The sequence below is a fragment of the Toxorhynchites rutilus genome, chromosome 3 (assembly GCF_029784135.1).
Source record: "Toxorhynchites rutilus septentrionalis strain SRP chromosome 3, ASM2978413v1, whole genome shotgun sequence".
NCBI lineage: Eukaryota > Metazoa > Arthropoda > Insecta > Diptera > Culicidae > Toxorhynchites > Toxorhynchites rutilus.
In genome coordinates this window covers 75,504,314-75,532,050 of record NC_073746.1, presented here as the reverse complement: position 1 = coordinate 75,532,050, position 27,737 = coordinate 75,504,314, and the positions used below count along the sequence as shown (strand labels likewise).

The 27,737-nt window shown below is 37.0% G+C and overlaps 1 protein-coding gene across 1 annotated transcript in view; it reads right to left on the bottom strand.

Moving 5' to 3' along the window:
• Window positions 1-20,714, bottom strand: part of LOC129776325 (uncharacterized) — a 42,998-nt gene extending 22,284 nt beyond the window's left edge. Inside the window, exon 1 of the mRNA XM_055781905.1 lies at window positions 20,166-20,714. Within this exon, the coding sequence (XP_055637880.1) occupies window positions 20,166-20,168 (3 nt within the window). The 5' untranslated portion in view covers window positions 20,169-20,714. The remainder of the gene's footprint in view (window positions 1-20,165) is intronic.
• Window positions 20,715-27,737: the final 7,023 nt, after the last annotated feature.

Sequence of the window (27,737 nt, the reverse complement as noted above, 5' to 3'; positions counted from 1 at the left end):
TTATAACACAATCAAAATTTAAAAAAAACAATTATTCGTTTTATTGTAGAAAAAACCTCTCGAGACCCTTGAAACATCCTATATCTAACATCTAATCTTTCCAATAAATATGAATATCTTCGAAAAATGGCAAACATAGTCACAGGTTTTGATCGAGCTTAACGAGTTTTTTAGCAAAATAACAGTCATCTGAAAATATTCTGCCAGCTAGATTCACAGATTTTAATAATATCGAGATTTTCTGATAGATTCTTGCGCGATTTTTTAAAAACGTTCGAGGCTCTTAAACATACAAACAAACAGGCTTGAGAACTCGTTACTGTTAGTATTGGAAATAAGCTGATCACGACCTTGGAAACATATTGTGTCCATAGGAGTTATGGAAATAAGGGAGATATTTTTTCTATTCAACATTGTTTTCCGATTTCAATAAAAAAAATTTCTTAACCTCCAAGCGGAGGTGCGCAAAATGCAATGATGTATGAAAGTGGTTAGTTCTAATCTCAAATTCAACCACCTACTACGGACAACTTCAATTTCTATTGAACAACATCACGCTCAAGTGTCAGCCCGACTGATAGCGTACACTCCAAGGCAAACGTCAAATCATACACGACGTCCGTGGGAGCACGCGTAAGAAAGGAAACACTTTATCTTCCACTTGTCAACTGGGCAAACATTTCAAACGGTGGTCAGTATTACGCTTGTAAATGATTTTATGCCTACTCGAGTACATTAAATCATTATCTGCGCTTTCTCGAGTGATTAGTGCCACTCGCACCTAATGAGACGCAGTAATGGTCATAAACAAAGTATCCCGTTCAGAATGGTACCCAATTCGTTGGTATCACAACCAGCTTAGTTGAGTTGCGAAATGACGGTCGCAAAGATCGGGACCATTCCAAGAGAGAAAGAAAGAGTATATTTCGGATAGGTTGCTGATCACGACTTGGATTGGGTTTATGTGTGTATACCCGTGATATGGTTTACTCGCTGGGGACATACTCTGATTGGGGCCGCCACCAGGTCGTGTCGTTGCATAATTCAAATCGATTAATCTTCGCGCATGAACGCGCGGCAGCCCACAATCAACGCATGTGATAGATCACGCACAGCTGGTTGATATTCTGGTTGTGGCATTATCATGCCAAAGCGCAATGAGCCTTGCAGTTCTGCTATGCATATCACCGAATGCTAAAACCAACGCAAATGCGAGCAAGCATTCAACTCCGGCTCGCAAATCGAGCCCAATTTTATCTCGCTGCAGTAATCACACGGTATATTCTTAGATCTGAGGGTCAGCCACTGTAATTTTGAGAATATCCTTCAGCAACCGGTTGCTCGCCAATAGAGTTGTGTGCAATTCCAAGTAATGTTCTGAGCTTACGGACAGAACCAATTGCACCACAAAACAAAATTCGTCGATTGAGCTGAAAACAAACATGAATTTATAACGCGTGTCAAAACAAAGAATTCACGCAATGGCAGAGTAATGCCGGGTCAAAAAAGGGGGCGCTCGGTAAAGTCGGTATCGCTTTGACCGTTTCAACGTTGTCTAAGCGGACCCATATCGGCTTACATTGATGCTTGCAGCCAGAGGGAAGGTGAATGTTGATACCCACTGTAAAAAGAATAAGTGCGTATATGATTGCTGATCGAATCGGCTTAGTTCATGATTTGCACACGATTAAAATGAGAACCGACAACAATCGCCGTCTTTAGTGGAGGATAATGTTTCTCAGTTTTTTTTTGCATGCCGTCTGTACCATGTTTGCACTCCAAAGCTGTCCAAAGAGTGGACGGGTCAACGACGGCCGCAAAACAAATATTGTTGCATTGAGAGTTGCTAAAATATAGGCCAGCAATGGCCTACAGACGGTGTGTGCAGTGCAAATCGTACGCACTTGCGACAACGGCGAAATAGAGACTATTTCGTAGCGTTTCTATCGAAACCCACAGCAGATCTGATTCTATTAGGAGCGTATTAATACTTACAAAAGGTGATAAATACTGTCGATATCGATTTTCATACCGGCCCGAGGGGGGTTCATGTTCATCCGTATTACATGCAATAAATTGATCGGCTCAAGATTCAACACGTTAGCTGACGACTACTCCACTGAGCGTTGTTGTTGCTGCTGCTGTCTGGAAAAGATTGACGTTGGACGGAAGTTACCCAACCAGGTAAAGGCCACTCCGCTGAGGCTGCGTCTGTTATTCAGTGCAACCATTTATTGTTCTTACTGTGGTGTCAGGGCTAAGCTAGTATCGCGGAAGTGTGCTGTTCTATTTTGATTTCCACACTGCCGCTAGCGTATGATCTACGGAAGCTGTCGTGGTCGTGAAATAAACTTGCTCTCAAATCGAACTCGGTCAAACGAAACTTATTGATATCGAGAAGAGCAAAAAAGAGAGTGTCGGGTGTTCATTCCTAACATGAAATATTCTATATTTTTGGACTCTCAGTTTGAGAGCTCTTGATGATACGAAGTAAAACGAAGGATAGCAATTATCGTAGTATTTCTCTTAAGAAATTTTTTTTATTCATTCGACAAAATAAACACACATTCTCTAGAATATAAGCTTCATGATATTATTAGTTTATTCCGTCATATATAATAGTTCTGTTCGTATTTAACATTAACTACGTGCTCAGCCAATTCGGTCGAGGTAGGTGAGGGCAAAATGCCACAGCAAAAAAAAAATTACACATTCAATCAATCTGTGTGGAATTTAAAAATTTCACCTGAAAAGGTTATTCTAAAAAATCACGTGAAATAAGTGTTAACACATGATTCTCTTATGAAACTCTTATGAAAAATGGATCAACCAAAGGAAAAAGTTGTTCCGATTCAGTTCGATCTTTATTGTGTTTATTTTCAGCAGCTTTATTTGCTAGCTATTCCAAGGTCAAGATCGATATATGCGTTTACCGGTGTGAGTCGGAAAAATTCCATTGGCAGAATATCTTCCGACTAGAATGGGAATCGAACCCGAATCCGCTCATGCAACCTCAATTTCAATGTTTTTTTATATTAAAACTGTGAGTTTTGAGCTACGAACTACGATCTGTGGATATAGATGATTTTTTGCTATAAACAAAAAATTAATAACGGAACTGTTATACGTGAATCTTATCGAAAACAAGTGGTAGTAGTTTTAGTAAATAATTATTTCTAATCCAAACTACTTCATGAAGAGCGTAACGAACAAAATTTAATCAAAAAAAAAAAAATGCTTGTAGTTTGTTTTTATGTTTTCATTTGAACAATCTACTCGAGTCGATCACAGAAAAGAACACGACTTCAAATCTCATCTAATGACAGCCTATAGTCACGCCATTCGACCTCGAAAATATTGTCATCCGAGCCATCTCATACTTTTCGCCGTGCAGAATAAAGACTTCAAACGTTTCTCCAGGGATTCCATGACGTTTATGTTCCGGTGTAGGGTCCAGGTGGCGATGAAAATATCCTTTTTCATCCGCAAGTGCAGTTTGCTTACCAAACCTGGTAATTTTGAGGAACACAGATAGTTTCATGATCTTGACGTTCTGCCACGTTCTGTCGTCCATAACGATGCAAACGAACTTCGTGAACAGCTCCGTATACACTAGGGTGCCAATGAAAATGGTCACCTCGAATTGCAAAAAGTTACCCCATAAAAATGTTCACCACCTCGAAAAAACACCCTATGCAAAATATCAGCTCAATCGGAATTAAGGGAGAGTGGCGCAAAGCGGTCAAAGTTTGAGTTTTTTGAAAATCGAAAAATCACCCAAGGGGGGAGGAAATCGGGGTTTTGGAAAAAAAATGATGCTAAATGTCTTGAAATTGCATGAAACGTCGAGATATAGTGTCATCTCTAAATTTTATTTTGTCGAAAATCGACACTCTGGGGTTTTTTTTCGGAGTACGAAACGAAAAGTTTGGTTTTGGGTGCCAATATAAATATTTATCTCGATTTTTCATTCGGAACTTGCTACGAAATGTTGATTTGCACGATAACGATAATAGGGTATGCAAAATATTACCTAATTCGGACTTCATTTACTAGTGTCACAAAAGTTAAATTTTTTTTTGAGTTTTTTTGGCATAGGGTGTTTTTTCGAGGAGGTAAACATTTTTTATATGGTAACTTTTTGAAATTTTGGGGTCGATTTTTTCCCATACATTCATTGGCAGTGATCATCTTCATCCAAGGAAAGTTCATGCGGTGAGAAAAATTGGGAAGTGAAGGAATATTCGAAAAAGTGATGTTCCCATATATTCTACATATCATATTAATTGTTGTTAGTCCAATTGAAATTCGTTTCGAAACATGGAAGCATTGAAGCAGAAAGTAAAAACTATAAAAAGAATCAATTTCTGAATATGTTTTCTATACAATGAAGTAACAGTTTTTTGTGGTGACAAAAATGTTAACTTCCTTACATGACTTCTTTAAAGTGTGCAAATATGCGATGACAAAATTAAAAGCCCACCCCCATAAAAAAAATATTACAATTTCCGCATGTTATGACAGCGATATAGTTGTAAATATATTTAATAATTGAGCTCTTCAGTACCAAATATTTGGTAGCACTGACAAGCACCGAACGAATCGCAAAGCTATAAATTTGAGCAGATTGTTCGCGATATAAATAACTTGTTATTTATGTTGGCACATGAAAGTCGATTTTTTTTTTTATTTTTTTTTATTAATCCGTTTATTTTTACAGGCACAGTTACCTAAGTTTAAAGGAGCCAAGCTCTTGGCAAAAGTCGATTGTTGTTGTATACAGTCTAAATATACAGAAAATCAGTATGCAAGTCCGAAATATTGATTTTCAGGATCATTTGCAGCAGATTTCACAACGGAAGATTGCAGAGAAGTTCGGAATAAGCCGGGGGCAGTCCGTGAGCACAAGCACAAAGCTGACGGTTCGCTTGCCTGGGAAATTTTATACAAGAGTAAAGGAAAGTCCAGACTTTATAACAAACAAACGCTGCGAGATAAATATTCAGTTAATCAATCTTGAAAATGTTGAAATTGTCGTCTCTTTCTTCTCACTGAAAATTCTTTTTCAGAGAGAAAAAGATGTGGAAAAATCTCTCTCCATCTGAAGTTCAACGAGAACGCTTTTTCGTCTCTCATTTAGTACTGAAAGTATGGAGCGAAAAATCAAAGCTAACTTTGCCAACGTTAGCATGTTTAGACAGCGTCTAAACGACCTGCATTTGGACAACGTCTGAATTGTACAAATGTTAACCAATGTCATGTTCACTTCACGGTGAAATCCAATGATACCGCATGTTTTCATGCAATGTTTTCAGCTGTACTGAAGAAGTAAAATCCATTATCGGCATCAAGAAGTCACTGGAAACAAAACCATTTTCGGCTAATCATAACCAGCCGAAAAAAAAATTGAGTTTCTCGCGAGTATCGTAGTGAGCGTATAACATGCTCTCGACTCTCATTTCTTCAACTATTTTTCCCTGTGGATGTTTTTACTCTCAAATTGCCGAGCATTCCGATCTCTGGTTATAAGTGAGCTCTTGCTTGTCCAAAATGCTTTTTTGACGTAGGACTACGTACTACATTAATGGTGTCAAATCAGAAAATAGGTCATGTTTTCATGGAATAAAGTTAACGTTAATAACTATTTTTGCTGCGAATGGATTTTAACGATTTGCCAATCGAAAAAAAGCAAAGACAGCAACAAGCCTTCGAATATTCCGTAGTATTTGTAAAGAGTTTTTGAAGCATGATTTAGATTTTTGACCCTGCATATAATTAATGTTAGTGTGTAAGATGACGAAGTTTAACGGATATTTGTATTTTCTTATCTTTAGACTATAATGATGATGGTTAACTTAAACAATATTTGTGAAATCTTCAATAGCTTGAGCCCGCGCGCGTTAGCACACATAGACAACTTGAGATAGAACATATGCAAAAACAATTCTTTTTAATGAAAGCATTCAAATGGGTTTAATGTGGAAACCAGAGGTAAGCTAGGGATAGCTCAATCGGAATACTTGTAAATTCATCTTCTCAATAGATAATTATAACAAGATTTTTCTGTGTTGTGGCAGATCTTATTGCAGATTCAGGTTGACACGTTTATACCCCAGATTGAATGTAGGGCCTGAAGTATCGGCTGGAATTAGGCTTAGGTTTGCTCAGCTGTCTGGTCTCGAAAACGATTAACAGACCGTTGTCGGGTATCCAGTGAAGCGGGAATTCCTTTGTAAATTCTAGGCTAATGCTGACATAGGTATTGGGTTCAATTCCTGATCGGTCAAGAATTTTTTCGGGTTGGAAATTTTCTTGACATGCCTTGGGATATGTGAAGTGATGGGCCTGAAGTGTCGGCTAGAATAAGGCTTGGGTTTGCTAAGCTACTAGAACTCGGAAACGATCGCAATTGCAGGCCGTGGCCGGGGATCTGATAAAGCGGGATTTCCCTTGAAAATTCATGGCTAATACTGACATAGGCATTGGGTTCAATTCCCGATCGGTCTAGGGTCTTCCCGGGTTGGAAATTCTCTCGACATGCCATGGAATGAATACTTTAGACAAAGGCTTAAATTGTTCTATCGATTAGTAATCTATGTCTGCGGGATAACCAGTCCGTTTTCTTTTCAATGTAATGTGCTCACTGGTTAGTATGATGTAATAAACTCAGTAACTCAATTATTATCAATAAGATAACTCGTCCCGCTCAAGCCTTTGTAGGGGAAAGAGGTGGGACCATCATCATCAACCAAAAAAAAAAAACCAATCGAATCGGAAATTTTCTAAGATTTGTTTGATATGCTATACATTACAATCCCATAGTCTGTATATGGTTCAAATTGATGAAAATTGGAAGCTTTCCTATTTCTCTATACATTTGTTCTGTCCATTTGAGTGCTTTCCCAAACAGAGCTGTCAATAACGGGCAACTTATGCAGCCGCTAGAATAGAAACAACGAAGACTAGTGTATAAGTATTGCATCTCCTCTGACGGAAATTCTTAGAATCTTTTTGTGCCCGAAACAACAAAGGTCGCTTATTCTGCTTGTTGTGTTTTGTTTTCCCTCGAGTTGTGAACGCTAGCGAATGTTTTACTATTCATATTTGCTCTCGTGCGCATCGGCTCTGTTTTGATGCAGCAGGCTCCTAGATTTGTTGACGGTTTGACCGAGAGTCGAGAAACGATTTTTCATAAAGGTCATTCTCGCGATGTTTCATTTTTATCGACGCAACTGTGTGCTGTGTGTTAAATACTCAGTGTAATGCCTGCATTGATATAAAGAAACAAATTGCGACATATGACCAATTAGTTTATTTTTCTCGCAATAGCAAGAAAGAATCTTTGCTTCTTGAAATGATTCTACAAAACGACGCAAACCATTAAGCATTTTCAGGGTCCCCGGAACTTTTTACTAAAGAGTTATTTATGAAATTTCAACGCATTCGCAAATAACATTCCGAAATGATATACCAACAAATTTCAGATTGCGAAGTCCTACGTCCTAAGCGGTCGTATCTCGGATTGTTTTTCAGCCGCTACTTTCTCGTCGATACCAGAAAGTATTTTACCAAATCTCAAATCAGAATTCCACACCTCTTTCGCTCGTGAATACGCACAATTTTCAATTAGTTCTACAAGCACAAACAAACTTTATTTTCGAAGGATATTCGAATCAATTTTTCTTAAGATTATGAGTTTTTTCATCGATTAGTTTTTGTACTACATCAATGAAACGAGTGTATAGGATTTAAAAAAAATTGCTCAAAAATGTTTTTTCGTTGAAATTTTTGTTTTAACCTTCGTTCCTAAAACTATTTATTTACTTTTATTTGTCTCAACTTAGACCAAATGATTGTAAATTCAGGGTTATAATAAAAAATGATATGAGGTTGTGTTCTCTTCGCTTTGCGCTCTTCTCAACAGAAGTCCTTTCTATTAATATTTCCAGTTTCGATTAGCTTAGCTGTCATCCTTGGTGAATACAGTTTTACTACTGTCATGCGAAACCAAATGACACACAAAATTTCTGAACAATTATTTTCTTGGTGAGCCGATGATAGCCTAGTTTGATGATTCCCCGCACAATTGTGTGGTTCAGAACCTTAATGAAGTTGCGTCAGTTTGATGTAGTGATTGCAATGCCAGAGCCATCAGCGAGTAAGTAATTGTGTCGCGTCCTCAGCTCAATCCGAAACGAAGACATGAGATGGCACAAAACAAGGAATCATTGCTTCGTACTTAGAACTTTACTGAAAGTTTGTCTCTGCGAGATCCAATATTTCTGCTCTAGGTAAATATTTCGTTCTTAATCTTCTTCTTTTCTTTGTTCACGGAGACTTTAAACCATTCCCCTTCGTTGATCGCCGATAAGTTGCTCGATATTGACGGCATGGGTAGGGAAGCTCAAAAATGAACAGAATAAATGTATGGGAAAACGGAAATGCTTCTTGTTTTCATCAATTTAAACCGTTTACACATCAGGGTATTGTAATACATAGCATAAAAAACAAATCTTAGGGAATTTCCGATTCGTTTGGTTTGTAAATCGTCTAAATCCGTTCGTGGCAAAAAAAAGTTATTAACGTTAACTTTATTTCATAAAAACGAGACATTTCCTCTGATTTGGCACCCTCAATGGAAGACGTAGTTCTACGTCAAAAAATCACAATGAAACAAACATAATGTATCTCATGAATTATTCCATCAGTAATACACATCTGCAACTCGCATGTTATTTGCACATGGTGCTACCATATGACTTAATCGTCCTTCGAACCCACCGAAACAAACACAACTTAATTGCCCTAAAAAAGGCCCTCTTATGAAATTTTCTCGCACTTTCTTGTACGCCTTCACTTTCCCAGCTTCCAAGCCTACAAGGCCACACCTCAAACGCTATTCTCTAATTACAACGTTCATTGAATCAAAGAATCACTTTTACCCCGAGCCGCAGCCTTGATCAATAATTGGTAAAGGCTCCCGGTTTACCCAAAGTGCCAATTTCGATTAACGGCTAGTGTTCAGCTGTGTTTGCCTCCAATTACACTTTAGATGTGGCCCATCGTCTCATGCCCCAAGCCATCATCCGAATGAATTGATCTTTCACGCTCGGCATTAGTCGTATGCGTTTTTGCATCTTTTATGTGGGGCTCGCAATCGCTCGTCGATTCCGCAGATCACACTGCAATGAAACCGCTCCCACCGCTGCTGCCCAAAACTGGAACGCTTCTGAGCCATGTAAATGCCTAAATCATGTCCACTCGCATCGGTGTACCTCGTTTCGAAAGAGTTGACTGTTTTATGCTACTGAACGGGGTTGGGACCACCAGAATGTGCCAGATGTAACCCGTGAAATGACTCATAGATCGACAAATGAAATCATCACTCCGCATTGGAATAGATCAAATAGCTATTGATCCGGTAATGATCACTCATCTGCAAACTATTCGAATCCGTGGGGAATCGTCGACCAAAGATTGCCTATCCGATTGGTTTCGTTTTTTCAGTTGAAGCATTGTGGTGTATCACCGGTCAATGATCAGCGGATACAAAACGTAAACAAGCGATAATGCTTAGCACCTCAAGGCAGAACTAGCAGACCTCTGACCGATGGCCGTCTCGGAAGGTGAGATTTTTCATCCGCAGCAGGATGTGGTAATTCATCACGATCGAATGGCTGCTTCATTCTGTCACTGTTGACCGTGCCACCCGATTCGAATGGAATACTTTATTTATGATTTGGCAGCCCCCGGAGGTGACGGAGGATCGTGGTGGGAAATAGAAACAAATCTTTTCACTCCAGTATGGGGTGTTGCTGTGATCTACTATTCTTTGGAGACAAAATTCCAATCAAGTCAATTGGTTAGATTAAGCGAATAACCTCTGTATTTGTTCATTAAAGGCCAAACGAATCGAGAAAAAAATGCGCGGCGATGCGTTTTTGTCCTCCCGTAGTAGCATTTGTTCGCAGTTTTTTCCCCTCAAAAAGCGGTCCCTTTTATGTTGCAGTGGTTGATCGGTTAAAGTCACTGGGCCACACATTTTTTTTTTCACAGCAGCAGGAATAAATTACTAGCCTGCTTACTTTTATAGATATGTCATTGTGAAACCGAAGCGTTTGGAGTGGCGATCTCCCCGAGTTTTATAGCAACTTCATTTAACCGTTGTTAAAATAATTGACACAGGGACACCAGTGTGTTAAACTAATAAAAACCAGTTAGACTAATAAGTAATAAGTGACTATGTCATAATTGAAGCCCTATCAAAAATATGTAAGCCAAAAACAGAACTTTCCGAAAAAAGCTCTTATTGAATTCGGTGGATTGAGAGTGAGAAAAAATTGAGCACTGTTGAATTTTAGTATTTTTAGTTGACTGCTTACATACATTCAACGAAATAAAACAACTCGACAATGTTTCTGTAAGCACAAACTTTTAACTTTCGAGCTAAAATTGATGGTATTATGGTAATAATCCTGATAGTACATGATAATAAACCAATTGAAAACCACGTGACTAATAAGATCATTAGTCAAAGAGGAATCAGGGATTTCAGGAATTATTCAATTTTGATATTTAGACTTGGTAATTCCAACTTCGTTAATGTATGAATGGTCTCTTAAACTTAAAAAGCAGTACGGAGAGTGAAGGCGGAGGCATATTAGTTGTACCGACACTTATTTCTATATATGAAATCTTATTTATTATCAAAAGGTTTTACCAAACTTATAATCTAATTTTTCGAAATCCTTATTGCAACATTCGGATAAATACATTCGGGGAGATTCGCTTTCGTAAATATTACACAACCGTTTGGTGTGATTGACAGGGAATCATTTACTATGAGCTGTTCTTCTATAACCAAACTGTAACTCGAATATGTACAACAGGGTGGTCGCGAAGATGGTCATGTCAAATTTCAAAAACCGACCATGTACATTTTGTTCATAAGACCAAAAAGAATTACCCATGCAACTTTTCAGCTCAATTAGACATGATTTGGGGATGCCTCAAAACACTTGAAGTTTTGATTTTTTGACCCCCGAAAATCTCTCAAGGGGAAACATAAAATCATTAATTTTTCTAAAAATATTTTGAAGCCAAATTGCATGAAACGTCGAAATCTAGTGTCATCTCGATTTTTTTTTTGTCAAAAATCGATTCCCTGCAACTTTTTTTCGTTTTTTCTGAATACAAGTTAAAACGTATGGTTTAGGATACCAATGAAAATGGCCATCTCGATTTTGCATACGGGACTTCCTTCGAAATGTTGATTTGCACGATAAAATACCCTGTGCAAAATATTAGCTTAATCGGGTTTTGTTTTCTGGTGCCGCAGACGTCAAAATTTGAGTTTTTTTGAAAAGCGAAAAATTACCTAAATAGGGAGCACATGAAAACGGGGTTTTCTAATAAAAATTTGTGATGTCAAATGTCTTAAAATTGCAAGTCAATTATTCATGAAGTCAAGAAGAAGAAGTCAATTATTCATGCAATTTTAACACATTTGGCATCAAAAATTGTTGAAAACCCCGATTTCAGATCATGTACTTGGGTGATTTTTCGGTTTTCAAAACACTCTAATTTAGGCTTATTATTTTAAATTTATGTGCAACGTAAGATCTTTACGACACTCATAAGACGCGACGAGAGACAGGACATAACACTTATTGTACTTATTTATTAGTACTTACTTATAACAAGTAAGAACAATAAGTGTTATGTCCTGTCTCGCGTTGCGTCTTATGAGTGTCTAATTTTGACGTCTGCGACACTAGAAAACAAAGTCCGATTAAGGTAATATTTTGTATGGGGTATTTTATCGTGCAAATCAACATTTCACAGAAAGTCCCGTATGAACAAAGAAGAAGAAGAAGAAGAATGGAGGGAAAAATTTGCAAAGAGCATAAATATTAGATCTCGACAAAACAAACTTTCAGTATCGTTCTAAATACGAAGCAATGAACATCGCTTGTTCTTCCTTGTTTTGCGTCATCTAATGTCTTCGTTTCGGATTGAGCTGTGGACGCGACCAAATCACTTACTCGCTAATGTCTCTGGTCTTGCAATCGTTACATCAAACTGACGACATTCCGTTAAGGTTCTGAACTACACAATTGTGTGGGAAATCAACAAACTAGGCTCAACAAACTAGGGAAATCAACAAACATAGGCTCACCGAGAAAATTATTATTCTGGAATTTAGTTTGTGATTTGGTTACACATGACAGAAGCAAAATTATCTCCACCAAGGTTGACCGCTAAGCTAATCGAAACCGGGAATATAAAACTTCTGTTGAGAAGAGCGCAAAGCGGAGATAAGTGTGTGTATATTTAGTTGCTTCAAGCCATCGATATATGGCTTTGTGTACGTACGTGCGTGTGTCATAGCATAACCCTTATGTATAAATAGCAAATCTTTATCCCAGCTGGCGTCGTTGGGATTTTCTGAGGCGAAAAATCTCTGGTTACGTCTTCCTTCGGAGCGGAAGTAAAAGAAGTTGGCCGGGCTCATGAGTTGTTGAGTCTGATAGGTAGGAACAGGTGGAGTCGCCTCCCTGATGTCGGTGATTGGCACTAAAGTGGCGGAAATAGGCCGACGAAAAATAAGCGAAGATAAAAAAAAAAATAGCAAATCTTTGCTACGCTGAAACGCCATTTCCGCATATTGGTGCCTTTGACATTGCATCAATTCATCGAACTGACGCTAGGACGAAGCAAGCGTTAAGGTTGTGTGCCAAATAATTATTTGTAGAATACCATGCTAGACCATCGTGTATGTCGTGCTGGAATCTTATGAGTTATTTGGGTTCGCGTGCCAGTCGCAAAACTGAATGAATGATCAATCAACTATCGTTTCCATTTTAGGGCGACTAAACCATTCTACTAAACAGTTATTTCTAAAATTTCGCAGCATTATAAAATATTATCTGAAATTATAAACAAGCGACTTGAATAAAATAACAGCGTAGTTCTACGTCAACAATGCGGTCGTACCTGGGACACAACCTCCTATAATTTTTAGATCGTATTGGTTTGAAAATATTAGGCGTTTTGCTTAGAGGATCCAATTTCCCCCCATTTCCCCTATGTACTGAAAAATTGAACGAATAAGCAGGAACTACTTCTTCTTCTTCAATGGCACTAACGTTCCTAGAGGAACTTCGCCGTCTCAACGTAGTATTACTTGCGTCATTTTTATTAGTACTTAGTTAAGATTTCTATGCCAAATAACACGCCTTGAATGCATTCTGAGTGGCAAGCTCTAGAACACGCGTGATCACAGTGCAAGTCGGAGGAAATTTCTTTGACGAAAAATTCCCCCGACCAGAACGGGAATCGAACCCGAACACCCGGCATGTTAGTTATGATGCTAACCACTCGGCCACGGGTGCACAAGCAGGAACTAAAATAATTTTAATTTGACTAAAAAAATTCCAGTATAATCAAATTAAATTTCACAAAATGGTTGAACAAATTTGTTATTAGGCTCCAACCCATAACCAATTGTTGAGGACCATCACAACTTAACACCAATGTAGGCTTGAAAACAACCTTAAAATGAAACACTTATTTATAACCAAGCAAATTTCAAGTTGCTGACAATCAAATAGAATATATGTACACATAAACTTCGCAATAGCAGACCGATACCAGTTAACTCATAAATTCTTATAGGTGATAGGTGCAAGGGCACTGAGTTAACTTCCTGGTCCAAGATTTTTCCGGGTTGAATATTTTCTCAACAAGGCTCGTTTTTCATTATTTTTTTTCACTTTATTTATTGTTCGTTGTTTAATCGATAAACAATATTCAAAAACCAGTTAGGTAAATTTAGCATACTGGTCATACTATCTATAGGATTAATTATTCAGCGCAAGCCTTTGAAGGGATACGAGGTAAGACGATCATCATACCTGTACTCATTTCGAAATGGGCAACAGAAGGCGGTTATATTAACCTTCGCACTGAAAATCTACTATGTATTAGATCTACTGGAAAGTTCAGTTCATTTCAAGATTGAAACAAAATGATATGATTTCCATCATTGATTCAACCCAACAAACTATTCGCACATACGCACATCTTTGGAGATTTCGCACATATGCACATCTTTGGAGAATTGTGGTCGTTTTCATTTTTTTTTAATTTCTGGACTAGAATACTGCCTTCAGGGGGTATTCTAGTGTAGAGACTCGAATTCCGGACGTTTTTTCGAGCTCCGTGAAAATAAAACAAAGAATATTTTAACGATCCATTATATCATTGTTTGTTCATCTATCTTTTAACAATAAAACAAGAATTGAATGGAGAGAAAATATCCATAACTAGAATAGTTAAGAGCTAATAAAGTGAGTGGGTTAAAAAAAAGTTGTGCTATGGCGTACACGATTCCAGCCCTCCTGGTTATCTGAAACAAAAAAGTCGACAGATTCTGAATCAGTATCGTATGAACCTCGGACTCCTTTTTTAACAAAATGGCGGCCGTTTGAAAATCAAAATACGGTTTAAAACGATTTTTCTTACGTTTCCCGGTTTTTTAAAATAGAAAATTTTTAAAAATATGATTTTTTTGAGGTTTATGCGATAGAGAGATCCCTGCAGATTGTATTCATATAAATTCAGTAGAACTTTAGATATCGTGTACGCCAGTTTGAAAAAACTAGTTTCGAGAAAAACGCGTTTGAAGTTCATTGTTATGGTCGTAGCAGGTTAGACACTGCATCACTAGAATGGCTCTAACTCTGTAAATAATAGGATTTTTGATAAGTTCTTTCTAGGGTATATTCTTAAATGCCTAAACCACAGAAATATGAAGGAAACAATTTTTGTTTTTTTTCAAATTTCTAGACTAGAGTACTGCCTTGAATTCCGGACGCATTTTGTCAGCAGCATCTCTCTGAGAGAAACTAGTTAATGATTTTCGTAAATATTATTATTTCATTGTTATTCTATTATAATCATAAACTAAACATCAAACATCGAGATCCTTGCTCCATACTTTCATGCAACACCTTAAATGAGGAATTTTATCGTCATTGTTTGATCCGTCCGGTTTCAAAACATCTTCTGAATGTGTTTGTTATTCCGGACATGGGACATGGATTGTTTTGATTTTGGAAATGTTTTTGTCAACAGCTAAAATTTGTCACATTCCAGAGCAAAGTTCTGTTTGATAACATGATTTCAACATTGAGTCGTAACTTTCTCGTTGATCACATATATTTCATCGTAGAAAAATCCTTTCAACTGGAGTCACTAGATTTCTCGTTTTCGCGTTCCTTCTTCACGGACTTGTGTGAAATTAGCGGATAAAAGTTCTTATTGCGGGCAAGTTTCTGTTCAACGTCTTCCTGAATTTAATGAATAATGAATGATTTCAATTGAAATAACTTGATTGTTTATCGAGAAACAACCTTCAAAATCATGCTCATTAGATAGAGAATTGAATCATTCATCTTTCCACATAATTCATTTTTTTCTTGATCGTGACAGAGAGAAGTTAAAGACTGAAACGTGAGCATGGGTCAATATAGGAAAATATACAGAATTTTGAAAATCAAAAAGAAGTAGTTCGAATAAAGTTATCGAAGTTATTGGATAGAAAAAAATTTACCTATCTTCCAGCCACAATTTTATTAATCGAAAAAGAGTATGAGAAAAGTTATAAGCCATGTTGTATGGAAGAAATTAATTATTTTAAAGAAAATTAGAAAAAGTTATTTGAAAGGACCCAAAACACATTCTCGAGATAGTACTCATCCGATAAAGAATATTTTTATCTATATTTGGCAAAATTTCCATTGGTTGAAATAGGGTCTAAGAAAAGTTATAGGCCAAAACCTATACAACTTATATGGGGGAAATTGATTAATTTGAAAAACAATTAAAAAAGTTATTTGAAAGGACCCAAAACAAATTTTTGAGATAATACTCATTGGATAGAGAATACTTTTATCCATCTTCAGCCAAATTTTCGTTGGCCGGAAAAGAGTCTGAGGAAAGGTAAGGGCCAAAATGTATACAAGTTGTAGGAGGGAATTTAATAAATTTATCGAAAATGGAAATAGAACTTTTTCACACTCGAAAAACAAAAAAATGAAGGAATTCGAAATATTTAGGCGATTTTTGAAATGCTTTAAAATCGTGAAATATTAACGCATGAAGATGGGATATAAATCTCTTTAAAGCATAATTTACATGGATTTACACGGAATATTTTACAGAGCAATTTATATTTCGATGTATGTAGATTAGAGTGCCAATGAAAATGGTCATCTCGAGTTTCAAAAAGTTACCCCATAAAAAATGTTCACCACCTCAAAAAAAAACCCTATGCAAAATATCAGCTCAATCGGACTTAAGGGAGAGTGGCGCAAAGCGGTCAAAGTAAAGGAAATCGGGGTTTTCGCAATTTTTTGTTTTGATGCCAAATGTCTTAAAATTATATGAAACGTCAAGATCTAGTGTCATCTCGAAAAAAAATTTTTGTCAAAAATCGGCACTCTGGGACTCTGGGTTTGGGTTTTTTTTTTCGGAATACGAAACGAAAAGTATGATTTTGGGTGACAATAAAAATAGTTATCGCGATTTTTCATTCGGAACTTGCTACGAAATGTCGATTTGCACGATAATATACCCTTACAAAATATTAGCTCATTCGGACTTCATTTACTGGTGTCACAAACGTTACAATTTGAGTTTTTTTTTAAAAACGAAACATCCAGGTCAAATCAAAATCAACTCAAACTTTGACCGCTTTGCGCCATTCTCCCTTAATTCCGATTCAGCTGAAGTTTGGCATAGGGTGTTTTTTCGAGGTGGTGAACATTTTGTATAGGGTAACATATTGAAATTTTAGGGTCGATTTTTCCCATACATTCATTGGCACCCTAATGTAGATGTAGTGGACAAAAATATCGGGAAGAAATGAGAAATCTGTGTTTTCCAAGATAGCAAATCCAACTGGCGTTATCAACTTTTTTTTCATTTGATTCCTATAACGTTGTTGTGGACCATTCAGTACTGAGATATTATTGAACGAACGAAAAATTTCGAATTCTGGTTTGATAATAGTTCAATAATAATAATATAATAGTTTATTAAATAATCATCGAAAAACTGTTTCGAAAACACGAATAAATTCTATACACCCAGTATTTTTCACGCGGGGGATAGAATTTTGTTATAATTTGTCGCGGTACGCCATAGTAGATGTACTTTGAGTATTTTCTCAAATTTTCATTTCCAAGCCTATTGAGAACGGGGGAAAAAAGAAAAACTCATTTTTTCACTATAGCTCTTAGAGTGAACCATATAGGAGAATTATCTTATTACTATCTGAATCACTAAAAAATCACACATATCTATAAAAGACGTAGGAACACATTTAAATACGAATTATAGTAGTAGTGAATCTCTAAATTCTCCAAAAAAAATCATTATTTCAAGATTTTTTTAGTACTTCAATTTTTTAGGAATTTATTTTTTGATAATATTTCTCGATATATCATAGTAAGATGCATTTTAAGTATTTTTTTCAATTTTTTATCTCGAAGCTATTCAGAATGGTGTGCTAAAAATTTAAAGGTACGTTTTCCACCATAGATCCTATGGTGAGTTACATAGGGATTCGTAAAATAGTCAAAATTTCTATACAATAGACATTTTTGCTTCCTTTTTACTTTTTACTTCCTTACCAAGCCAGAACCTTTCCCCCGAACAACTCGTGAACGTTTTGGCCGATAACTTTTCTCATACCCTTTTCGGACCAATGAAAATTTGACTAAAGATAAATAAACATATTCTTTATCGAATTAGTACTATCTCGAAAATGTGTTTTGAGTCCTTTCAAATAACTTTTTCCAATTTTCTTTGAATTTATAAACTTCTCCCATACAAGTTGTATAACTTTTCTTAGACCCTTTTCCGACCAATGAAAGTTTAGCTACAGATAAATAAAAATATTTGAGTACAGGTAAACTTCGATATAACGTACATTTCACTTTCAAAATTGTACGTTGTATCGAATTGTACGTTATATCGAAGCATAATAAAGTGCCCACAAACGTAGTCTATAATACATTGTGTTGCTGTTTTAGTAAAGCTAATGAATAACTTCAATCAGAAGACGAAGCCAGCCTTTCTCATGATGTTTCCCTTCGTACTGTTGATTAAAGCTTGATTCATTTAGAATCCGGAATCACAAAACCATCTGTATTTCGGGATTGATTGAAGGTACAAAACTTGTTTTAGCATCACAATACAGATAATTTATTGTTCTATCAGAAAAAAAATATTGATTTTTTTGTTTCCTTATCACTTTGGAAATGTGTACGTCATATCGAGGTAAAATGTACGTTATATCGAGTGACGTTATATCGAGGGTACGTTATAACGAGGGTACGTTATATCGAAGTTTCCCTGTACTATCTCGAGAATGTGTTTTCGGTCCTTTCAAATAATGTTTTTCAATTTTCTTTGAAACAATTAATTTCTCCCATACAACTTGGCCTATAACTTTATATAAATTGTGGCTGGAAGATAGGTAAAATATTTCTCTATTGAATAACTTCGATAACTCTATTTGAACAACTTTTTTCGATTTTCAAAATTCTGTATATTTTCCTATATTGACCCATGCTCACGTTTCAGTCTATAACTTTTCTCTGTCACGATCAAGAAAAAAATGAATTCCATTGAAAGATGAATAATTCAATTCTCTATCTAATGAGCATGATTTTGAATGTTGTTACTTGATAAACAATCCATTTATTCCAACTGAAATAATTCATTATTCATTAAATCCAACCAACGACTTGCACGCAACAGAAACTTTTATCCGCTGAACTTTCATCTGCCAACTTCACACATAGAGGCGAATGAACTGCAAAGTTTAAAGCCTCTTAAAAACTTGCAAGCAACTTCACACAAGTCAAAACTTGCGGTCCCAGGCGTATGTCTTACAGATTTCTTCCCGGTTTTAAAGTGTTAAAAACATCAGTCAATTATTTCTATCGAAGTATTAATAATTCAGAACTTTCTCGGCTGTACAAAAATAAATACTTTGTTAATTTCGAACGGCTGGTCGTAAATGGGTTAAATACAATTCAAAACTATTTTTGATGTCGACACCGTACCTTGGCACAGAAAAGAATGAACTACGGTTTCCGCGATATCGAAAAAAATAATAGTTTCGAGGACTACTTTGAGTTTACGAGTCGAGCTAATGAATACTCAATGAATTCGACTTTCAGCTCTCGCTCTGAATCGTTTTAACCAACTAAAACATAGAAGGAATAATATAGTAAATTATGGAAATTAAATGCATAGTAGGATGCTACCCATAAATATCAGGATTGCCTATAACATTTGCATTCATATTTTTTGCTGCTTCCCGAGAAATAAGACTGGGTTATTTTGGAGGATATACTCCCCCTATATCACAGGAAACTCAAAAATAATATAGTTATTACATAACTATGATACGGAATGCATTCTTAATGCTGTTTTGTTTTGTACTCAGTTGATGTTTCGATCCGGGTATTAACACCTAGAATGTATAATGTAAAACAACTTCAAAACTACACTGTCGGTCATACAAAAATCGAGCGAAGAGACGATTGTCGAGAAAAAAGTTAGTGTTATATGTTTCAAATACTCATTATTTGAATTCTAAACATTTCATCTTTTAGAATCCATCCATCAAGATTCTCCAATTTCAAAGCCAAATTCCACGTCTATATCTGTGAACTGTGAACAGTGAACTTTTGCACATAAATCCATCGTTCTTTTCAATTACCACACCATCAACACCATCTCTCTAACGATATATTTTCAATTTTTCACCACTGCATCGTGTCAGTTAAAATACTGTGAATACAAAGTATCGCCGATATTCATATTTCATGCCATTCCCCAACCCCGCTAAACAAACCAACCACAAGAGGTGCCCTCGTCCAACTGTACCACGGAAGATTTACCGTGTGATATTCTGACAGCTCGTTAAACGGTATAAAAACACTCAATAAATAGAAATGGACGATAAGAGGCGACCAATTGATTTCCACTACCGCTGAAAACAATACTTCAATAAAACCATCTTGACGACAGGATGTCATTACAAATCGAAAATAGCTCATGCAAAATGCAGCAATCCCATTTACCATGATTCTGAATGGATGCCACAAGGCTCGCCACAAACGATGTTCAACGTCGAGTCCGGATCGCGCCAAGCTAAGGGCAGTCGTGCTTCGGAATTAACCTTTTTCTTCTGCCACAGGACCGAAGCGGCTGCTGTACCTGTTCGCGCTCACGCGGCACGTTTTTCAGGGCACCAACGGTTCAAGCAGTTCTAGTTCTCGTTTAGTGGGATGATTCCAATCGTTGACAATACAAATGACTGCTGCTGAAATTCTTCGTGAGTTACACCACTCCAAAGCGCGATTGGTCACACTTTGGATCACTTGGGCTTGTGCTTACAGTTCGAAAACAGTCCCTTATATGGAATCACATAGCTCACGACTTTTTCACGATCACCACTGGGAACCGGCAGAACACTCGCACTCGCACGATCAGAACACCACCTCAACGGTCGATTTGAAATGTAAAATGTGGGATGAAATTGCACCAACCCCAAAGCGAACCCCGGAGACTGTGTCAGAAGTTATTGCAGGCTGCAGGTACAAATTTGCACTGGAAATGTTTGATCCCAACAAGTTCACTTTATAATAGTGTTTTATGATTTGCGTCTACCTTTTCGACTGCCGTTCGGGGTTCGTCGCTTCTAAGCGTCTCTCGTGATCGGTTGGCGTTCTCTCTCTCCTCTAGATCGCGCGCGAACGAACGCGCTTAGTGCGGTATTTTGTTTTGTTTTTATTTACGTTCTCTCTGCAGTTCTGTCGGAGTATTTTTGAGAAGCTTAGCGCCTTGGCACAATGGGTTAGGGACGTGTGGTTGTTCTTGGGAAGCGAAAGCGGATTTCTATGAGAAGATGATATTTCGTTTGCCAAAAAAATAGATCACCGCTAAATACCAAGCGTTTTATGGTTTAGGGGCTTGGAACGTAGCGACGTCAAAAATGATGAGCAGTTGGCAGCAAATGATTATAAACATATTTCATACTGCTCTGACGATTACGCCATCACTATTAATTCATCACTGGAGACGCTTTTCAAACTTCTTTATTTTACAGGGACAAAGAGAAGCAAAATATGCATAAAGGTAGGGCAAATCGTGAATCAGATGTATGTAAATAAATTCTTTGTTATTGTGAAGCTGTGCATTCATGAACCAGCTCCGGTAGTATTCCTGATTTGAATTCATTATTGCAACCCCAGCACAACCAGCATGTGGTCGTATTGATTCAAATCACCTCCGCTATTTCGCTGAAATTTGTCTGCCTTCATACCCCAAATCCATTCTGCGGAAGTGCGACTGCAAGTTTAAGGTTCTGTTCAAGATTGTGAGATTATTATAAATAGAAGAATAGTTCCGCTAGAACAGAACAGAAAAAAATGGAACAGGCCGGCCATGGGGTGCAAATAAGAAAGTCATTTTGGATTGCAGTCTTGGATGACCCGTGAGATCAATAGTGAGAGGTTAATAGCCGCACTCAGGGTTGACGACCGTCACTGTTTCATTTTCATCACTGCATAAATACTGCGCGGTGATTGGTGATTTTGACTCTTTTGGAATGGAAACTGAAACTGATGAGCTGAGGCTAATTGAGGATGAATTTCAGCTTAGATCTTATCGATTATTTTGTTTCGAATCAGGTGTTGTAAGTTAACTAGAAAGTTTCGAGGCATACTATTGACATCGAGAGGTAGCTGTTTGGGACAAAATAATCTGTAATAGTGCTATAAAATCAAAAAACGGATAATTATTTATTTGTTCGGATGTACACGGTAATGATTATTAAGTCATAATATCAATGTATTGAATGTACAGAAAACAGGATTTTCTGCCATAAAGAATTACTATTGAAAAGACTATTCAATAACCTTAAAAATAAAACAAAATTGTTTGACAGGGTTGTGTACAGCATTCTTTTTCCGAGAATATTGAAAATTAACAAAAAAAAAGTTTAATCAAATTTAGTATTATGCGAATTGAAGCCATTATTTACAGTAAGGTACACCGGGGCAAGTTGAAACGATTTTTTCAAAGTTCAACTTGGAAGTTATCTTAAAAAATCACTAAATCACTAAATTGAAATATGCTATACAAGGTATAACAAATGACTTTCGATAAAAAAAAGGGATTCACACTGGATGTTTCGAAAAATATCAATTTTTAAAATGTTTAGTTTTCATATGCATTATTTGAACTTGTCCGTAGAGCGGGTTAAGTTGAAACGCAGAACTATAATGAGTTTAATGTGCGGCTTTGCTTCTCGAACTATCTACAACTAATTTATGCAACACTAAATTGAAGGAATTACATATAAACATGTGGAAAAAAGGGGTTTTGGTAGACGTGAGATGTGATGGAGCAGTCTAATACACACAAAATAAACATTATATACTAGGAATTAATATACGAAACAATAACATCAAGAATACTATTTTGGACGCTTTCATGTCAGAGTAGAGCCACTCGAAACGGCTACTAATGAAAGTTTATGGGATCATTCAAATATTCTAATATTACGTAACGTACTCAAAAAGGGAGGAGGGGATGCCTTGTGGAAACTTGTTTAGAAATAAATCCAACTAAAGCTAAGCATTTGTATGCAAATGACCATTTGTTACATGTTATGTAGACAAGAGGGAGTCTAAAATAGTGAAAAAAAATGCGTTACGTAATATTTGAACGATCCCTAGTTGCAAAATTAACATATTTTACTTGTATCATGTCTGTGCATTCAAAATTATGTAGAACATAATGAGGAACGAAATATGGATGATTCTTATTTTTTTAATTTATCATCATTTATTCATGATCTTCGTGTGTGATTGTCCCTATATCCTTATACCCTTCTTCCCTTCCTTTGCGGGTAATTCGTCCCCTTGCTATAAATAGTAGAACAAGGTGAGATGTAAATACACTATAGATATGCGAATAGATTTAAGAATTGAGTGTTCATCAACATTGTTACAATTTCCTTATATCCCATCCTTCCCCTAAAAATATGTCACCCTTCTAATCTCGAGTACACCGCGAGTAATCGGTTTTCCACCTTACTAACCATATATATATATATATATATATATATATATATATATATATATAAGTTAACACCCACATCCCCATGTACTACACGAACAGATCAACTAACCACCGAACAACAGCGGTGACCCACTTCCAATAGAGCTAACGCATCAGTTCTCCGGGCGACACATGAACAAACAGCGCATCATCATTGACGGCGCATCGAACTGAATATTTGCACCGTCAACATCATCGATACCAACGACCCATCGAAACATCGACCTATCGTTCGATACACAATCCTAAGGCTCAGCGCTTTGGCCAGGTCGAAGTCCACCACGATCGAGCTCACCGGAACCAAACTGGAGAATCAGCATAACCGTACGCCGCGTTAGGGAACTCAGCTCAGGCTAATTAGTAAGGAATAAAGTCAGTCATAATTCGATGTTCAAGTGAGGTAGTTCGTTTATAATTTTTTAAAAACCTTCCCAAAGGCCTAACTTCTTTAACTGGCGCAGTCGGTAGGATGCGATTACCGCTCAAGTGTTTCGAAATAGATATGAAATAGTGATCGAATTGATTAAGTGCAGAACAATATCGGATTAACAGAAAATAGAAATAATCTAGTGCAAAGTGAAGTTTAACTGAATAACGAGAAAAAGAGGCCCAAATACAAAAGACAATACGTGTGCTTCGAAAAAGACTTGAACATTACTAATGTTTGTTTCAAAGAAGAAATTTATCAGATCAATCAATGAAGGTGCTATCGGGAAGAACCACTCTGCGAATATTAGTTTTATTCTCCATGTAAGTAATTCTCCACAATTATTATCTTATACCTTCTATATAACTAAAGTTAAAACACCCAATGTGGCAGAATTGATATCTGCATAAATATTAATAATATCATTATCAAAAGAAATTAAACGTATGTGCAAGTAGACCACCTCGCGTAGCGAGTAACTAGTGTGTAACAAACAGAGAGCATATCTGTAGTTCCACTAGTGCGGAAAGTTCTTATCAGACCATCCAACGGTGAAGTGCTAATCTCACACCGCGTAGGAGACTGATCGCATAGCAGAGTGAATATCTGTGGTAGATGCGATCGGTACAATAAGATTTCCCCCGGTCGAAAGCACAGTGTCTACACAGCAGAGAGAATATCTGCGCCGTGTGTAGCCAGCCGCGTTTAGATTGTAAGAAACAATCGCCATATAAAATATCGCGTTTAGATTTAAGAAAATTCTAAAGAAAAACTAATCAAATTTCTTCACCCCCGAGATATAGGATTTGATGGACCGTTTCCATCCCTATAATTTAAGAAATCGAGAAATGAACACGGAAATGAACAATTCTCCTAACCCAATACCTCCTCCTCCACCTCAACCGAATCCTTTACTACCCCCTAGACAGAACATGAATCGAATTGAAGAAACAAACAGAATATTCGAACAGGCTGAAAAGATTACGAAATCTCTCCAAACACCCCAAGCGGTGAGAGAACTGCAACCATTCGACGGCAATCCCGTTAAGTTGCATAGTTTCATTAGGTCCGTCGAACATTTTATGCCATTCATGGAACCTATTAAAAATACACCTTTCGAGCAAATTTGGCTTCAAGCTATAAGAAGCAAAATAACTAATGAAGCGGACCAAGTCCTAGAAACTTATGGAACTTCTCTCAACTGGGATGAGATTAAAGCAAATCTCATCGCTTATTATAATGATAAACGTGACTCAGTCACACTTACCCGCGAGCTGTTTCAACTTCAGCAAAACGGATCAGTTGAACAATTTTTTGGACAAGTACAAAATCTTCTATCCTTACTAATTAATAATACTAATATTTCTCCAAGAGAAGAGAATATTAAAAATGATAGAAACTCGACGCATAAGGAAAATGCTCTACAGGTTTTCCTAGCAGGGCTGAAAGAGCCGATTGGAGGGAACGTGCGTGCACGTCAACCCAGAAATATAAAACAAGCATTTGATGCTGCGGTAGAAGAACGTAACTATCAAAGTCGTACGGGCTTAAGTAAACCGACTTTAACACCACGTTTACCCAAACCAATACATTTTTATCCTCAATTACAAACTCGTCAACCGATGTTTAATCATCGACCATTTATTCCCCGTCAACCATATCAATCATATCAGCATGAAAGTATTCCAACCAGACCAAACTTTACGCCTCGTTTTCCAGCTCCACCTCAGGGCAATAATACCAACAATGGACAACTTCGGAAAGCATTACCGAGTCCAATGAATGCTGATAAATCCATTCGCTCTAAATATGTAAATTACGTTAATAGACCACCGCATAATTATAATGCAAGAAGCCAATTCTTTCCTGCTGTCCCACCGAGACCAGCACGGATAACGGAATTAAGAAATATTGAACAAACTCAACAAAACGCTCAAGAGTATCAATACGAGTATCAATGTTATCCCTTGGCAAGTTATCACCACGATTACTACCCAACGCCAATGGATAATTATTCATACGAAGAAGACCATTCAGAAATACATTTAGAAAATGAGCAAGAAACTTCCAATGAGACCTACGAACAAGAAACTTCTAGCGAAGCAGTCGATAACCTAAATTTTCAACTGGAAAGCACATCCCATTTCCCCAGGTAAACTCAAAAAATTTCATCCCTTACATGGAAATTCCCACACGTCAAGGGTTTGGATTGAAATTATTGATAGATACGGGAGCTAACAAAAATTATTTATGCCCCCGATTTGTGAAAAAATCCTTTGCGCTGCCTACACCAACTGTTGTCTCCAACATCTCAGGCACTCACAAAATTGAACGATATGTCGACTTCAATCCATTTCCCGACTTAACTGATAAATCGTTCAAATTTCATATTTTTGATTTTCATAATTTTTTCCACGGCCTTATTGGGTATGAAACGCTTCAGGAACTTAAAGCGAAGATTGAAACAGATGACAATTCCATAACCATATTAGGAACAAAACTTCAGATGCTCAGAAAACATCCAGAACCTTTCTCAAAGGAAATTTCAAGAGAAACCATTCATAATATAGAGATACCAGTTTCCGAGCAATCAGGTGATTTTTTACTAGAAGATGATCTCGAAATCAATACAAACCTTTTCATATGTGCTGGTTTATACCAAGCAGTAGGTCATAAAGCCATTGTCAGTCTCAAGAACAGTTCAACTGAGAATCAAACACTTTCATTAGATTATCCACTTGAGATCACTCTTAATAACTTTGAATGCTTGGTTGAGCAAAACGAATTCAATTTTTTGGAAGCTCGTCCTGACAGATTCAGAAAACTTATGGACCAACTTCGTCTGGATCATTTAAACAGAGAAGAGAAAAATAGTTTGATCAATGTCATTGAGGAAAATCAAGATATTTTTCACCTCGACAACGAACCCCTTACAGCTACTAATGTTGTGAAACATAAAATTTTGACCCATGATGAGATACCTGTGTATCAGAAAAGCTATAGGTATCCTCATTGCCATAAAGAGGAAGTCGGCAAACAAATTCAGAAAATGCTTGATGAAAACATAATTCGTCCTTCTACGTCACCATGGAATTCACCCATTTGGGTCGTTCCGAAGAAAGCGGATGCTGCAGGTATTCAAAAATGGAGAATCGTCGTTGATTACAGAAAGCTCAATGCTAAAACTGTGGATGATAAATTCCCCATACCGAATATCACGGATATCCTAGATAAATTAGGGAGAAGTAAATATTTTACAACCCTAGATTTAGCTTCGGGATTCCACCAAATTCTGATGGAAAAAGACGATATTCAAAAAACTGCATTTTCAACTGAGAACGGCCACTACGAATATCTAAGAATGCCATTCGGGCTGAAAAACGCCCCGGCAACATTTCAGAGAACAATGAATGCTGTGCTGGTAGGCCTAGCCGGATTTATCTGCCTAGTGTATATGGACGATATCATTGTATTCAGCAGCAGTTTACAAGAACACTGCAACAACTTAAATAAAATTTTCGCTGCTCTTAAAAAAGCCAACTTAAAAATACAGCTCGACAAAAGTGAATTTTTGAAGAAAGAGGTCTCCTTCCTCGGTCACGTGGTGAATGAAGAAGGTGTAAAACCAAACCCAGAAAAAATTGAAGTTATCCAAAATTGGCCAATTCCCAAAACCGAGAAGGACATTAAATCCTTCTTAGGAACACTGGGATACTATAGAAAATTCATAAAGGATTTCAGCCGGATAACGAAACCGCTAACACAATGTCTTCGGAAAAATGAGAAAGTAGAACATACTCCAGAATTTCTAAAAGCATTCAACAAGTGCAAACAGATACTTTCTAGCAGCGCTATTCTAATACACCCAGATTTCGAAAAAACCTTCATATTGACAACAGATGCATCCAAATACGCAATAGGAGCTGTTCTCTCACAAGGTCCAATCGGAAGAGATAAACCTGTTGCTTTTGCATCGAGAACACTCAGTCAAACCGAAGAAAAGTACTCCACTATTGAGAAGGAGTTACTAGCTATTTATTGGGCAACCAAATATTTCCGACCGTACCTTTTCGGAAATAAATTCATTTTATACACAGAT